The sequence below is a fragment of the Topomyia yanbarensis genome, chromosome 3, assembly GCF_030247195.1.
Source record: "Topomyia yanbarensis strain Yona2022 chromosome 3, ASM3024719v1, whole genome shotgun sequence".
Taxonomy (NCBI): Eukaryota; Metazoa; Arthropoda; class Insecta; order Diptera; family Culicidae; genus Topomyia; species Topomyia yanbarensis.
The window spans coordinates 363,534,897-363,552,820 of NC_080672.1; the positions used below are offsets into that span (position 1 = coordinate 363,534,897).

General features: G+C 37.7%; 1 protein-coding gene across 4 annotated transcripts in view; it reads left to right on the top strand.

Annotated features, from left to right (window-relative positions):
* Positions 1–17,924, top strand: part of LOC131693615 (coronin-1C-like) — a 177,577-nt gene that overhangs the window by 139,618 nt on the left and 20,035 nt on the right. For 3 of the 4 annotated variants that reach the window (XM_058981560.1, XM_058981561.1, XM_058981559.1), the window contains exon 2: positions 16,411–16,566. The exons of the other annotated variant lie outside the window; for it this stretch is intronic. In XM_058981560.1, coding sequence (XP_058837543.1) covers positions 16,552–16,566 — 15 coding nt within the window. In that variant the 5' untranslated portion in view covers positions 16,411–16,551. The remainder of the gene's footprint in view (positions 1–16,410; positions 16,567–17,924) is intronic. 4 annotated transcript variants of the gene reach the window in all.

Below are 17,924 nucleotides of genomic sequence, written 5' to 3' on the forward strand. Positions count from 1 at the left end.
AGGTTGTCACTTTCGCAACAATCAGCTAGTAGCCTGGTTTTCCACTTACCAAGGATAAAGGAGCGAAAATGGATCAATAAATACTTATGCGGCAAGTGTATGAAACGGGCGTCCTTCGGGTGTTGCGGTATATCGGATAATTTAAATGGTCTACATGACGTACTGATGGGAATATTCGAAAAACTTTCTGTCCGGGCTCCGACAAATTCTACGATTTGTATCTCTATCACAGATGATAGTTAGGAGCAGATTCTTTACGACTGCACATGTTAAGCGATTGTGGTCGGACAGAGATAACTTCAATGTTTTGATGACGCTGTAAATATTATTCTACTATTTCTGTCATAACTTATTAGCATAACCGTAAAAAAGTACATTGCCATTTAGTATTGGAAAATGGCCCATACCATATTATGAAGGTACAGTTTGGAAACTACGTCGCGAAATGGTTCTCCGGGGTAATCATTTTGCTTTTACCACCGAAACAAACGAAACAAAATATACTTCATATGGCTGGCCCAAATCTGTGCTTTAATAAAATAGTATACAGAGTTGATAGTTAAACTTTTCTAGTTTCTACCTTTCTCCTTCGTACAGAAAGAGAGCTATCACCATCCGCAACTTTTCACGATTGGTGGTCCCCACTATATTTATAGACTATTATCAGGGCAGGACACTAACGGCCGACCGACATGTTCGGTTGATAATAGTCCGTTATAAATCCGCACTCTGGATACGATAGTTAAAGCGTACCTAAACACACCTGAGTTCAACGTTTCGCCAAGAAGGAGGCCAAAACGTGATTGCACCGATTTTTTTGTTATTTTCGCAAAAGTTGTTGCCAATAATAGAAAAGGGAAGTAGATAGACAGACAGACAGCAAAGGATAGATTGCACAGGTTGTGGCCCGGTTGATCGCTACAAATTTAATATCGCAAAGAAAAAGGTTTAAAGCGAAGCGGGAAAAAAATACCACAAGATGTGAACTCAAACTGGGTATAATAATGATAAGTGAGAGGAAATGCTGTTTCAGATAGGGTAGACAGGTACAACCAAGACAAGTTGGATAATGTTTCATAGAAGGTAATAAAAATTCATCAGCTATCGCGAAATATTTGAAAGCTCAAGTTTTCCCATACATTTAGAGTTCGGTGTGCAGTTATAGACAGTGGGGCTGCTACCAGGGCAGCTGAGGCCCTTTTTATTTTATGATTAACCCATCGCCTTCCACACCCTTTCGTGATTCGTAGATAGCTATGGGTGTTATGTAGTTACAGCAAGTGCACTGGATGAAGGTTAAGGTGGGTTCGAAAATGATACAATCTAATGAAAACCGATGGGCCTTTTCAGGTCGTTTCCGTTGCACCTCTGTGTTACAGAAAGGTCAGCATTTAATGCTTTTGATGGTGGGGATGATAAAGGTCTACAACTCATTGTTGCACGGTAACTAAGTCGAATAATTTTGATATGTCCACTAGATTTACTCGTGGTTGTATGGAAAACATAAAAAATTATCCTAATTAGCGAGCACAGCCCTTTCTCAGTTTCTTATGTAGTCCCAAATGGCTGTGCGTTCAATGTTTATATGAAAATTACAGGGTGGCAACGTGAAAGTGATACACTGATTTGAGGCAGCTCTCGTTGTAATTTTTGCCATACCATAAGGAACTTTTGTATATAATTTATGAGTTATTCATTGATCGAATGAACTTCCGGTAAGCAGACTTTAATAAGCAGCAAATTACATAGGGTATTTGTAGTAGCTCGCAATCTCTAATTCCCTCCCAGATAAGACTTCGTAATATTTTGGTGAACTCTCTTCTCCTACCTATCAGGATATATTGGCTCAAATGGCGCGTTCCCCGTATGTAGAAGTAATGATTTCCAACTCAGCTCACCAGGATAGAAACATGAAAATAACTTGTTCCTCTAATTCCCCTACCTAAGATCTTACCATGATTCATGTAATGAGAAAATAAGAGAGAAAACGTTACGTATACATTAGACTGCCCAGTAAAACGATGAATTTTTGAAAACTCAATCGGCCCACCCTTGAGTCGATTCCTAGTCCCACCAGGAGTACTTGCTTGAAATTTCTACTAAGGAGTACTTGCTTGAAAATCTGTCAGATCATTCCCGGACTAGGCCGTTGCATGATCCGGATTCCTTCAGAAAAATACATGAATTTCCACTATTTTAATTAATTAATCGTATAAATTTTGTGTGTTCTGCTCAAACCATGAGCGGATTTGTAGAAGTTTGGAGTTGTTCCGAGAACTCCATTGGAGATGTCGAAGCATTTCTACTGGTGCGCATACCGTACTTAGCTAATGATGTGACATCAAGAACGCGTCAGAGAATCTTGATTGACACCCATCGACACAAGTTTAAGTTTGACCTACCAACCAGTAACGCGGGTGACGTCGTGTAAACTGTCGAATACGACTTGCCAATTGACAGTGCTTAATTTAAGACATTTGCAAAATATAATAAAATAATAAAATAAAGATAATAAAATTAGAAATTTTGGTTAAGTACGACGGGCAAGGTTGTTTCAACCTGTCATCATAATGCCTCTTGTTTCCCCATGCGCCAAACCGCCGATTTATCCTACCTTCCGGTTAAGATATCGACCATTTATAAGTTTCTCCGAAAATTACAAATGCGACGTTTAATAATAGTAAATATAAATGCCCATTTCTCTCGCCTATAATTCGTTTTGCCATAGGCAGATATAACTGAACGCGTATGGTGCTACTTCAGGTTCGAGTGATTCTATAATTAGTTTGGATCAGCTTTGGATGATTCTTTTGGATGAGCCTTGCATTCAGCTCGAGTGCCTAAATTTAAAAATCTTCGGGATCTTTGGTTGATTCTCCGTATTAACAAGTCCGGTTCAGATGCGGGTTTCTCGAATTGTAAATGTTCTAGTTCGGGTCGGCTTCGGGTTTTTAAATTTGGAAATTATCGGGTTCGGGTTGGGTTTTACAAAATTTTTCATTTTTTAATATTTTGGGCTCGGGTCGGGTTCGGGTTTTTCAATTTCAGATTAGTCTTGTGAAACAATCATATTATAGGTAGTATGGGAAAGTTGATATTTTAAAACGCATACAATTTTCATTCCAAAATATAAAACTGAAAATATATTTCATTCCAAAATATAAAACTGAAAATGTCCTGTTCAAACAAAGTCCTGCACATAAAATGTCGCGAGCAAATGAATGTTCTTTAGTGAAAAATTGCCTCTAAATGATAGTGTTAAACAATACATACGCATAACCAATTGAATTTAAAGAATACAAATTCATTATCAGCCTAATATCAATTATTCATTAATGTAAAAAAATGCTAGTTTCCTAGATCAGCGCACAAACATGTAATAAAGTATACCTATGTTTATAACATCAGATATTTATTTTTATTTCCAAAACAGAAAAAAAATTCTAGGCTCTTAGAAAATACATTCTAAAACTTGTCGCGTATGAAAGAGTAGCATGTAAAAATTTATTTTAAAATTAAAATATCGTTTTATTTTGCGAATTTTAAGAACCTAATTATCAACGCTAAATTTTGATCAGTAGTGACTTCGGAGGATTTTAAGTTACTGTAGGACTACTAATTCATCCACCTAAAAGTGCGATGGTTATTTAGAACTGTTCATTTGTAAGATAGTTACAAATTAATCACCTAGATGTTGAAAAAAGTGCTGTAAACTTATGCTGATAAAAAGAGGCGTTCAAGCTTTGTCAGCGATACTGATTTGTTTGTGAAAATCAGAAATCGGTTTCCACTCATATTCGGCACTAATGCAAATGCTCAGCACATAATTTGCGGCAGCTCAGGTATCAATTTGTGAGGTACTGAGTTGATGGAATACTTAAGCAGTACAAATCTGTACAGTGGTTTTCGACCGGGGGTGAATTCACCCAGGGGTGAATTAAACTAATGTAGGGGGTGAATTATGCGGGGTAAATTTAAACTTGCATGGAGCGAAAAAGGTTGAAAACCACTGCGATAGAGGAAATCGCTCAACATTTGCACAATTGGGCAGGAAAGAGGTGTTAGATGTAACTCTCTGCTCTGACAATATTGTGCATGAATTGGAGTACGAACCGTCGCACAGAGGAGCAACTGGGGTCGAATCCTGGCCAAAACTATTTATTGCGGCTATTGCTGTTATTTTACCTTAATATCAACTAAAAATATACAATAACTAGTTTTTGGGAGAATTTAGCATCTATCCACCTACCAGTGCAGGGGTCAATTTTCTATATCCTTCCGAATACTAGTATTGTTGAGGTGATCCTTGTGAATACATCTGTTTTTCCCGTTGCATGAGCAGTTGGTCAGTGGAAAAGATAGAAGAAAAGGGATGCCTGTGCACATATTCATAGAGATACATTTTGCCAAACATAGTATTTGGCCCTACAGCATTTTGGCGCACCTCAAATTAGTATAAATATCAATATTTTCAAATCGCTTGGAATTTGTAGATCGGACAAGATCGGAAGAGATTTAATGTTTTTTAGATAGCCAGAGTCTTGTTTTGTAATGTTGTTTCAGCAACATTGCCGGATCATGCCATATCATGTAACTTTTTTCACATTCAAATTTGGAATAAAATGTTAAAAAAGGTTTTTTTAAAGCTTGCCCAATATACAGCAACACTGTTTTTCAGTTATTTTTAAGCTGAGGTTATACAAATAGTTATGTTCAACTACGTTTGTTATAATATTGTCATCATCATATGAAAGCGATTTTGCTGGATACATAACAAAAATGATTAAAAACCCCTTAAAATATCACTATTTTGCATCCATGCAAAAATTCTTTAGCAATTTTTGAAATACTCTTTATTTTGCCACATTATACAGTATGCTTTTAGGTATGTAAAAAAATATAACTAATTTAAAAATCGAAAAAAAAAATTTTTGGTTATTGGCCAAGAATTGGTTCTAGTTACTCCTCTGTGCGTCGTTATTTGATCATAAATACTTAATCTTTGTTAATTTAAACGTCTCTAGATTTCGTTACATATCGCAATCCCTAATTTACGAACTGTGACCTCTCCGAAAAACTTTGGTCACTAGGTTTGATGGGTATTTCCAAGCTTCAAGTGACTGGGATGCGGTCATGGATAAATTTGTATTAACAGCATACAATAGGCTTGTTCATTCCGAATTATGCTTGCTTCTAGAGGAACCCCTTGGTGAATTGAATTGGTGCTAGACTCAAAAAGCTATGTGGATACTCGTCTGACAAAGATAAAGTACGCAATTACCTTTTTGTCACACACACACACACTTTCCAGGCTGTACCGAGCCATCTCCATGACTTCTCCCATGTTCTTTTCAGGCAGTTCTTATTCTTGGTCATTTGCTGGTTTAGTTATGACAAATGAATCGATGGAATAAAGCAAATAATTTCGCTTATATGTACTTCGTAAGCTTAATTGGGTCACATTTCCTGTTCCATCATATCAGGCACGCTGCGTACAAACAACCGTGCGAACTTGCAATGATTTATCTTATTAACGACATTATTTCGCAATGCGTACAATCTGCATAATTACGCAAATAATTTTTTGCTCCGAACTGTCATTTAGGAATTCGTAAATTATTTTTAGATTTTTAGCAATCCAAAATTATGAAAAAACAACCATTTTTAGAACTGAAGAGCAAATGTCAAAATCAAACAAATAGCACACATGCATATTTAAAATGCGGGGTGTGCATGGTTTTTAGTGTACGATGAAACGAAATGCATCAAGTTGAAGTTGACCTATTTTTGATCGTAACACACTATAAAACAAGTTGTTTTAATAATATTGTTCATGATAACACTTACATTTGTTTGTCCTTCTGCAAAGTTGTTCAAAACAGTCGAGTACACATTTTATTCATAGTATGAGGTAGATTATAATGTGAAAGTTATATTGAAGAAAATTGTATTTAATGAAATTTCGTTAAGACAATGTTCTATATCTCGATATTCTGCGCACAAAGGTCTCATGTCTTCAACAAAATTGTTCAATTCTCAACAACTTTACTGATGATAAAAAGTCTCCAAAGAATATTTTTGGAACTTTATTCTCCATAATAACTTCTATGGAATTATAGCCAAAAATTGTTTTTCTAAAGATGCACTGTATTATGTTATAAAACTTGTTCGAAGATACCAAACCTCCAAATCTTTTTTTTTTTCTTTTTTTTCGAGAGTTGTCCTACTGGAGCTGTAGAGCTAGGTTCTCGAAAGGCCTCCCCGTCCGAATCACATACTACAATTTTCAGACGAGACACGCAATGTCGCCCACTAAAACACTGCCTTAGGCCAATTGTAGCGAGCCGTGATTCTGAATGTGATATTCATTGTACGGTACAGATATGTGCGGGCGTAGGGACTCTCGATCGCGTGTATCATCGCGACGAGCTCGAGCATTTGCACGTTAACGTGTTCGATCGCGTGTGCGTTTGTATGTCGTGTGTGCTAACGTGTATGTAACTTCGCGTGTATAAATTATATTTTATAACCGTGTGCCTTTCGCACATTCGCGTGTGTTCTTGGATAATCGCTCGCGGACCGTGAATCTAATATTTTATTTTTTGTGTAGGCTAAAATGCTAAAAGAGAGCGAGATCTTCCATATCACTAGAGCTCCCGGTGATGTCGCCATGGAACGTGTTGTCTAGTGGATATGAGCTTTATTTTTTGATTGGTCCTACTGAATGTATGAACCTAAGTTTTTAGGACAGAGAGTAATGGTTTCCGGACATGACCGATTCATGAGCATGCAAAAACGGACGTCTGTAGGTTCGCGTTTGAGACAGCGTTTAAAACTTCGTACGTGCTAAAACGTTCTCCTTATTACCAGGTGTTGTTAAGTTTGCGCGATCGCGATCGTAGGTGTGCGTTGTTCATCGCGAAGGGCTTAAGCGTTCGTATGTTAACGTGTTTGTCACGTGTGCTCGCGTTCATGTGACTTCGCGTGTGCAAGACTGGATTTTGTAACCGTGTGGCCATTCCTATATACGCGTGCGTTATTGGATGGTCACGCAGACCTTCATTCTGATAGTTAGTTATTGGTGTACAATTCACATTCTGACAGGGAGTAAGTTACCCCGTATCACTAGAGTTTTCGGTCATGTCGCCATGTAACGTGGTGTCCAGTGGATATGAGAGCTTTCTTTTTTTAATTGATCCAATTGAAGGCATGGACCTAGTCTGCTGATATCAAGGATAGAAACATCCGGAAGCTACCGATTCATGATCGTGCTACCGCAGGAGTTTTTAGGTTGACGCTTAAGACCGCGTTTGAAAATTTATAGGAGCTGAGACATTCACTTTATCACCGGGGTGTTATCATGTTTACGAGATCGCGGGTGAAGGTGCCGTGGATGGTCGCGAAGGGCTCAAGCATTTGTATATTAACTTGTTTGTCACGTTTATGTAACTGCATGTATAATTTCGATTTTATAATCATGTTGCGTGTATTTTTTAATGAACGCGCGTGGACCGTTAATCTAATGCTTAATTTTTAGTGTATGGTACAGATGGTAGAAGAGAATCAGTTTCCCCATATCACTAGCGTTCCAGGTCATGTCGCCATGGACTGTGTTGTCTAGTGAACATGAGCGTCATTTTTGGTTGGTTCAACTGGAGGCATTAGTCTAGGCTGCTAGGACCGCGGTTGGACTTCCGGACGTGGTCGCTTCAAGACCGCGTGAGTGGTGGGTTAATGTTTGAGACCGCGTTTGTAAGTAAATCGCGGCTGTATGTGTAGAGGATTGCAATTGAATGGTCGCGTTTGTGACCGGGTCTGTGTTATCGCGAAGGACACGAGCGTTTGTACGGTTGTTCCTATATGAATATATAGGCATAGTATAGTATAGAGTATACCTAAAACCTGTTTTAATCCACCTAGTGGTGCAATTGTGCCTTTCTCATTAATCCAAACTATGATTTAATGGCTGGTCATGTTCAATATAACGTTGTGGAAATGTCTATTTCATTCTTATTACACTTGATGAGCATATATAAGTGCACGACAGTCACGAACCTGATTAGCAACATGTCGATACTGACACACTTGAAACAAACAAAAATATAATATTTATACAGCTTAATCAGCGTGAGTTCAATGTTGTCTTCATGTTAACTTCATGGTGGAGAAGGGACGGAATATAATTAGTAGGAGGGTGAGGACGTGTCGAGAATCGTCTAACTTATTTTAGTATACTGGGTGGATGGAGGGGATGCATGTGGGAGGTTGGTCTGAGAGGGTGGGGGGGTGAAACAGGGGTGGGCGTGTTGAGAGGTAAGAGGTGGAGGGGTAGATGGAGGGTTCAACACCGAACTTCATATTATACCTTCCATTTGAGACTAGGTTAGTGAAATTTGGTTCAGTCGTCACCGAAGCGGCTTTAGATCTAGAATTTGCCCGGAACCCCGGGACTACGAGGTATTACGATTGTACCGGTTTATATGAGAAAACCCTTTGTGACCACAATAACCAACCTGTAACTCCGGAACCAAAAGTCAGAACTTAATGAAATTCAATAGAAGTCAATGGGAGTATTATATCTTTCATTTGAAATCAAGTTTTTAAACATCGGTTAAGGGTTTGCTGGAAAATAGGTGTGACATTAGCTCCGGAACTTGGATAGTTCCCAGGGGGCGTCAAGATCCGTCATAAGTGACCAATGTGGTCAAAACTACTTTAATTGGTCCAAGACCCGCAAATCCACGTAATGTTGAACGTATTTGAATATGTATTACATCGTTCAACGTATTTGAATATGTATTACATCGTTCAAACCAATGTTGTTTATTTGCTATTAACGACAATTGCATTCTGTTAGACTTTCATCAGGCTATGCTGACCGGGAATGGATGATTCACGTGCGTCAGTAAATTAATTGCACCTTAATTTATCCAATCCAACTTTCCCGAATGAATAGAATCGAATGCACAAATTGAATACCGGAAAGATTACCCACTCTTCTATCATATACGCCAGTTCTGCTTCCATTCCCTGAGCCAACTGTCACAAATATTCAGACGAACACATACGACTAGCACATAACAATTGTACACTAGTACTATTGTGGTATTTATTAAATTAATTCCATAATTAAATTAATTTAATCAGCCTGTGCACGATGACGAACTCGGCCGATAAATGGACACACAATGGCCCCCACTGTGAACCCTTGCACCAATACTGCCAATTAGCTGTGGAATAATGCCATCAAACACAGCCCACAGCAAAAGTCAATGCACGTCGACCTGCCAGCCGGTCACGTCAACGCGCACAGGCTTGTTGGTGAGCGTTAGTATGGGTTGGCGCAGAGTGTGAAAAAAACATAAAACATAAAAAAGACCCATAAGCCCTCTCGGTCTACTCGATGCGCCACTATCGAGGCGTAATGCAATAACCACCTAATTGTCTGTCAGAGGTTCTGTAGCACTTATGCATGCAGTATGCTTGATGATGTTTGCAATACCGTTTTTTATATATTATTTTCTATTTGATTATATTGTTTTGTTTGCATTACATTTCTAATTTAGTATATTGGGTGTTCAGCCACAAGTGGTGACTTTTCATCCCTATTGTTTACATGATTCAGTTAATTATTATTAAGTTATAATTTGCTTTCGCAGTTAAGTATTTTTTTTCAGTAGGATGTTTTAAACCTACTTGTCTTTTGAATAAGAAGCTAGAAAAATCTTATAAACTAACTTATAAACTATAAAGAGAGCTAATCGTTGCAATTGAAGATTGCAACGATTTTTGTCGGTAGTTGCTTATAATACTGTTCGTCATAATTTCTAATGTTTCTATGCTTGCCAGTCTGTGCAACTCATTTGTGCTAAACCAGGGAGGACGCTTCAAAATCATTTTCAGAATTTTATTCTGAATCCTTTGAAGCGTTTTCTTCCTAGTAGCAAAACAACTTGCCCAGATTGGCACTGCATATAGCATTGCCGGTCTAAATATTTGTTTATAAATTAATAGTTTGTTCTTTAGGCAGAGCCTAGAATTGCTATTTATAAGAGGGTATAAATATTTTATATATTTGTTGCATTTTGTTTGGATTCTTTCAATGTGATCCTTAAAAGTGAGTTTTTTATCGTAAATCAAACCCAAATATTTAACTTGATCTGTCCATGGTAAATTCAAACCATTAAATTTAATAATATGGATATTATTTGGTTTAAGAGAAGAAGCTCTTGGCTTATGCGGAAACACAATCAATTGTGTTTTTGCCGCATTAGTGGAAATTTTCCATTTTTTCAGGTAATCATTGAAAATATTCAAGCTTCCTTGCAGTCAACTGCAGATAATACGAAGACTCCTCCCAATGGCTGAGATGCTAGTATCATCCCAGAAAAGTGACTTTTTACAGCCTGTGCGACGCTTGATCCTTGAGGGACGCCTGCTTTAACGGGTAGCTTATTAGATTTACAATTCTGATAAGAAACCTGTAGGGTACGGTTACCCGGCCAGGAGAAAATACCTGGTCAATAACCCGAGCATACTATTTGCTGGTATCATACCAAAACCTGGTATTAATTGATTATTAATAATTCATTGAGGTATTACGCTGGTATTGAAGAAACATTCTTCAATACCTGCTTAATACCTCAATGAGGTATAATACTTTATTTTAGTATTAATTATGTATTCCATTTATTTTTACAAATACCAAATCAATACCTTTATAAATTCCTCCATACAGTGAGTTTTATTATTGGAAGGTTGAAAAGGTTTTGTTATTATTCAGGTATTATAATAACTCGTTTCATTATCAATTAGGTATTCGTATTTTTTTACCTCTTATGCAAGGCTCCGCAATAACTTATTGTGGTGTTCAGTATTGGGTACAGTATACCTGAGTTTGGTATTCTGAAGTTATTTTCTTCTGCTCGGGTAGTAAGATAATTTTTAATTATCTTTATTATGTAAATTGGAAAATTGAAATCCCACATTTTGGCAATTAAACCTTTGGGCCAAACACTGTCGAAAGCTTTTTCGATGTCTAGAAGAGCAACTCCAGTGGAATAGCCCTCTGAAATATTTGCCTTTATCATGTTAGTTACTCTCACAAGTTGATGAGTAGTTGAATGTCCAATACGAAATCCAAACTGCTCAGGAAGAAAAATAGAATTCTCATTGATATGTGACATCATTCTAGTTAGGATGATTTTTTCAAATAATTTACTAATAGAAGAGAGTAAGCTAATTGGTCGATAGCTAGATGCTTCTGCTGGGTTTTTATCTGGCTTCAAAATAGGAATAATCTTGGCATTTTTCCATCTTTCAGGGAAGTATGCTAATTCAAAACATTTGTTGAATATTTTGACCAAGTATCTCATGGTGATTTCGGGAAGGTTTTTAAGAAGAATGTTGCAAATTCCATCATAACCTGGAGCTTTCATATTTTTTTAACTGTTTCATGATGGATTTGATCTCATCATAGTTTGTTTCAACAATATCGTCTAGAGACAATACTTGATTTGAAACGTTTTCATATTTTTGTAAGACTTCGGTTTCAATAGGACTCACAACGTTGAGATTAAAATTATGGACGCTTTCAAACTGCTGAGCAAGTTTTTGATCTTTTTCTTTTGTAAGAAGTATGTGGTCACCTTCCTTCAAAGCTGGAATTGGTTTTGGAGGTTTCTTAAGAACCTTAAAAAGTTTCCAGAAAGGTTTAGAATTTTTCTTGATTTGTTCAACCTCTTTCGCGAAATTTTCATTTCTTAAGAGTGTGAATCTATGCTTAATTTCTTTTTGTAGATCCTGATAGATACATTTCATAGCAGGATCACGAGAACGTTGATATTGACGTCTTCGAACATTCTTCAAGCGAATCAGAAGTTGAAGATCGTCGTCAATAATAGGAATATTAAATTTTTTCTGTGTTGTTGGTACTGATAAATTTCTAGCATCAACTATAGATATACTTAAATTTTGTAATGCCGTATCAATGTCAGCTTTATTTTGTAAATCAAGGTCATGATTAAAATTATTCTCAATATAAGTTTTGTGATAATTGAACACTGAGCTAATGGGATTGGAAACAGCTTCTTGAGAAAGTGAAAAAGTTACTGGAAGATGATCAGAATCAAAGTCAGCATGTGTAATCAATTCGCTACAAAGGTAACTTTGATCTGTCAAAACCAAATCAATTGTTGATGGATTCCTTACAGACGAATAGCACGTCGGACCATTCGGGAACAAAATTGAATAATAACCAGCAGAGCAATCATTGAAAAGTAGTTTACCGTTGGAATTGCTTTGAGCATTATTCCAGGCTCGGTGTTTGGCGTTAAAATCACCGATTATGAAGAATTTCCACCGATTTCTTGTAAGTTTTTGTAAGTCTCCTTTCAAGAAATTCATTTGCTCGCCAGTGCACTGAAAAGGCAAATAGGCTGCAGCAATAAAAATGATACCAAGATCATTTTCAACTTCGATACCCAAACTCTCGATCACCTTGGTGTCAAGAGACGGCGTAACGGAATGTTTGATTCTGCGATTAACCGCTATTGCGATTCCTCCTCCGAATCCAACAATTTCCAACAATTCGATCAAATCGATGAATAACAAAATTAGAGTTACTCTTCAATTTAATATTTGGTTTTAAAAAAGTTTCGTTCACATCAGCTATATGCACATTATGTATCCTCAAGAAGTTGAAAAATTCGTCTTCGCACGTTTTTAATGAACGAGCATTCCAATTTAATAAATTTAAATGATTATTTAAAGTCATTGTTAAACTTTAATTTCATTACAATTTTGTTAGCGAATTCCTAACCCGCTTGAAAAGCTTCAAACATGGAGGCAGAATTTAACATGGCAATCATCATAGGTAACATAGACTCCTGTAGGTATTTTAATTTTTCTTCCGTTACGCTATCTAGATCCATTGGACTAAAGGAAGCGTTGGGTGCAAACGAGATTGAGGGCGTGGTAGTTGTAGCCGTTTTTTGGCATTGCTACCTGCCACTGAAGCATAAGATGACACACCATTGTAGGATGGTGTGACGGAGGTAGAAGAAATTGTTAATCTATTTTGAATCGGATTAACACGTTTGGGCGTGTTTTCTTGAAGTGTGCCTGAAGAAGCAGGTACATTTTTTATTTGTTGTTTTTGTTGTCTAGAACGAGAATTTATAATTTTTCCTCGAACAGGACAACCCCAGAAATTCGATTTATGATTTTCGCTACAATTAGCGCATTTGAAACTTTTTGTGATTTTTTTTTTCACCGGACAAGTATCTTTAGTGTGCGATTTATCCCCACAGATCATACATTTGGAATCCAAATGACAATTTTTTGTGCCGTGCCCAAAGCCTTGGCATCTACGACACTGGGTCAGATTTTGAATTCTGCCCCCATGTCGTCTATAATGTTCCCACTTTACTCGCGCGTGGAACATAAAACGTGTTTTTTCAAATACTTTCAAATTATTAACCTCATTACGGTTAAAATGAATTAAATATAGCTCCTGGATAATTCCAGAGCGTACTGGTGTGTCATCGCCGGTAGCCTTTCTCTTCATAAGAATAACTTTTGAAGGAGAAAAGCCAAGTAAATTTTTCAACTCGTTGGATATTTCATCCAAACTTTGACCTTGAGGTAGCCCTTTCAAGACAGCCTTGAATGGTCTATCTGTCTTGAAATCATATGAATAAAATTTATATAACTTCTCCGTAAGATACTGGAGTAGTCGTTTGTGGCCAATCAATTCCTCCGCTGTAACTCGACATTCTCCTCTTCGTCCAATTTGAAAAGAGACTTTTACGTCCGGAAGGATTTCGACGTTCCTTCCGGACGTAAAAGTCTCTCAGTTCGAAAGGCTTTGAAGTCGGAGATCATCACTGTTATAGGCGGAGGTGATTGCGTTTTCTTCTCATTGGCATTATGCGCAATGCGAGGAAATTTAGAAATTTCATCAGCTTCACATTCGGATAAAACATCGAATAAGTTGCTGCAGTCAATTGAATTTTCGGGTGGAAAGGATACTTTTTCCGTTTAGCTTTAATTTTTGGCACACGGCCTTTCTGGGAGGACCCAGGCATGTTGGAAGAATTAAATATTTCTTTAGGCTGAATTGTTCTTGAAAAATGTTTTAGTCTTGAAAAAGACTGATTGAGTAGAAAAAGTAGGTAGTCTTAAAAAAGACTAATTGTCGAAAAAATATAGGTAGTCTTGAGAAAGACTGTTGCTGTTGAAAAACTCTAGGTAAACCAGGAGCTATCAAGATTTGTGACCGGTTCGAACGATGGTTCAAGCCGGTATGATTGCAATACCGTCAAACCCCTCAAACCTCCAAATCTGACTTTAAAAGTACGTTACTACTCGACCTTGTATTTCAATCCCACTGTGTGGCTATTTTTATTACTGATGCTACAAAAAATCTATCCTGACGTACTGGAATCATACGAAAAATGTAATTTTCCTTCTACTTTCCGAAAAACAATATGCGGCCTTAGTGTACAGTCAAATCTTTGATATCCATAATTCCAACCAAAGAATCGAATGCAACGCAATGGTTTTTCGTTTTCGTGATCTTCTATTAAAACACAAATAGTTTCATGAATACGAGAATCATCATCATCAGGAATTTGTTCATGATTTTTGTAAACAATTTACTTTACAATATCGTGATTTTTTCATGAATTTATTATAGATTTCATATAAAAATCATAATCACTTGGTAATTTCTCTGATAGCATTGGTGATATAAAGTAACCACGAACCAAATCCCAGATGCTCGTAACGATGACCATGTTGCTTTCAGCAATCTAGCTGATATCAAATAACCAAAGATATCATTGCGAGGAACAACAACAAGTGCCTCGAAACTTGATAACCGTTTGATACGGGTGACGTGGTCTGGTCTGCTAGTATCATCGGTTGCCTCGCCAAGTGCCACGAACGACGAACGGGGGAAGGGCCTGGGGTGGTGGAATGGTGTAAAGCCAGACGACGTGCTGTTTGACGACTTTCACCGCTGGCCGGGTGCGGCAGCAGCAGCGTGGCGCGCCGCCGTTGATACCTGTTGCAGATAAGCCGTCGTGTCTACTGAACCGCGGGAAATTGATCCCATGGCAGAGTGATTCCGCCTGCCACGAGTGTTTGTTTTTTGCACCCTCTTGTTGTTGAATCGATTAATTTCCTGATTTTCTTCATTTCTGATCAAGTTGGAGACCCCCCTTGATATGGTGTCTGTCTACCACGCGCGTATACAATTGTGTATGGTTGACATTTTTAGCGCTTCCGTTTTCGCGATACCATTCCGGAAGGTAAAGTTTAAATCACATTAATGGCAGGTTATGTAATCTGTTTGAACAGAATCAGATATGCTACTTTTTTCCAGGAACTGATTTCGCTTATTTTATCGTTCATTCGTTTTTGTTGTAGCTCCGTGGTTAAGGATTGTTTACAATCTTGACTTTATCGTATTTATGAAATAGTTTTACTTTATTTGACTTTTAGTGGGGTTAAGTGGTCCTTTAGTTTACTTTTTTATATACTTTTAAGCTTGATTTTATATTTTTTATGATTGGTTTTTTGTTTCGTTAATTGTAGTTTTTTTCTTTCCTTTTCAGATTCACAAGTTCCTGCTGAATTTTATGTTGCCTGTTTAGTTCGTTATTTTGAAACTGGTTTCGAAAAACCGCAATCATATTCCAATTCGGTGGTGAAACTGTGACCGAATCGAATCAAATGTTGTTTCCATTTGCCTCAAATTCACAACAACACAAACAAAGAACCGACTGACCATTACTGAATCGAACGAAATCCGCCGGCAATCATCGAAGATTGGTGCATCTTTTTCGCTCCTTCCCATCCACCATCATTCACAGTGTTCGGTACCCTGGGATAATCTGCCAGCATTATTCGCGAGATAGACTTTGTGTCGGCATGAACATCGTTGGTGCAGAGGAATACTAGTACGACACCCCCGGTGACCGGTAATTGCGTTTCTAGATCCAAGTTTGACCGGGAAACCCCTCTTGTGACGAGAAGAAAGCTTGGAAAATCGATTGTGCGAAATTTAACCACGAAACTCGTGGGCTGACTAACAAAAGGATCGCGCTGTAGGGGAGTTGCCATTGTTCGTTTGCTGTTTTGTTTTGTACTATCATCGACCTGCTACAAGCAAAGGTTGTTGATCCGAATAATTACTATACATGTCAAGTCAAGGGCGCTGTTGGTTGGATGTTTCAAAATTATACATTTTGTAATCAGACGTGAGACCATTTCGTCGATAGAGCGAGAAAGGATCGGTTTAGTGAAAGTAGTGTTCGTTTTATGCTTGCTTATGTAAACGTAGAATAGTCTCGTTAGCTATTATAATATTATATATGTGAATTGTTTTACGGTGTGTGATCCTAGTTCGAAGCGATCCGGAGCGAGTTTGCCGAGAAGTGGAAAGCGTTGCTGGAGAACGGTGGCGCAGGTGGCGGTCTAAGCTTAAGCGACCCGGAACATCGCGCGGACAGCGATAACGACTGTTGCGGCGACGACGACGACAGTATGACCAACTCACAGGTACCTACCTACCCATATACACATTATCGCCACAATGGTTCATTAATTGATTATAATCTAACACATCGTGCTGGGGGTGATCATTCATTCCCGTAGGTTAATTAGTCGATGTTGTCGTGGAGTAGATGGTTCATGCATTGATCAATTGATTGCGGTTGCTGACATTTAAAAGTTATGATCGTCTCGCAGCATTTCATGTTGATTCAATATTTCGATAACGCCGATGATAGTCTGTAAATTTCCCGGTTTACTATTGAAGTTCATAGTACCTACTGGGATGTCCAGATAATTGTTTTAAAATAATCCTACACGGGTTCAATAGTGAACGTCTGTTGAACGTCGTTGGAGGCACTTACACCAACGGTGGAAGCCGTTGAACAATTTTGAAACATCCTTTTCTTAGAAGTTATATACAAACAAACTGACATCGCAAGTCGTCAGATTGTACCAAAACAGTTCCATTCGCGGATTTAATACAACGACTCATTTTCATTTTTTATACTCCCGACAAATGCTTTCCAGCTGCAGATTTCACATGTGCACTATGAGGGTGGTATCCGAAATTGAGCGGTTTCCCAACGTATCATCGAACCTAAATTGCTTTTATTTCCGTTATACATTTCAACCACCTCACCATTGGAGGGAACAGATGTTCCGTGCTGTTATATTCTGTTTGTAGTAATGATAGGGGTGTTAAATAATTGAACTTTTTGTTTTCGTTGTGCTGGAGCTGGGAAAACTGGAGGTTTGCCCGGATCATAAGCATAATTATTTTTATCGTGGCATTTTCGTTTTTAACAATGCTTTACACCGGTATAATCCGTGCCAATCCTTAATCTTTTAAAGTTGGGTGTAATCAGTTTCTTTTTGACGTAGGGCTACGTCTTTGTTTTCGATATGGGGGTGCCCTTTGCCAATTCAACAAAAATGATGTGTAACGGTTAGGTTTTGAGTGGTTTTGCCCAATGATAAAACTATTAAACGAAACAGTTGTACAAGGGTCTGTGCTTTATTTTCGATACCAGTGCTTTCATACTTCAGCAAATACCGGAGGCGAGTGTTTTCAGCTTTGGGGAACACCTTGGAAATTGCGACTATATGTTTATGGGTCCGTCTCGCATACACAGAAATAGATTATTATACTTAATAAAATTATGATTTTACGGGAGACAAGCTCAATCGATTTTTTTATTATTTCAATATAAAATATTATTTCTTCATTTTGTGATAATGATTGCATTGATATTACAACAAAATTGTTGAAATCAAGATGAAAACAGTTTTTAACCCTCAAAAAGGCACGCGGGTCTCAGAGGCCCGGCACGTTACAATTTTTTAGTTACAAAAAAACGTGTATG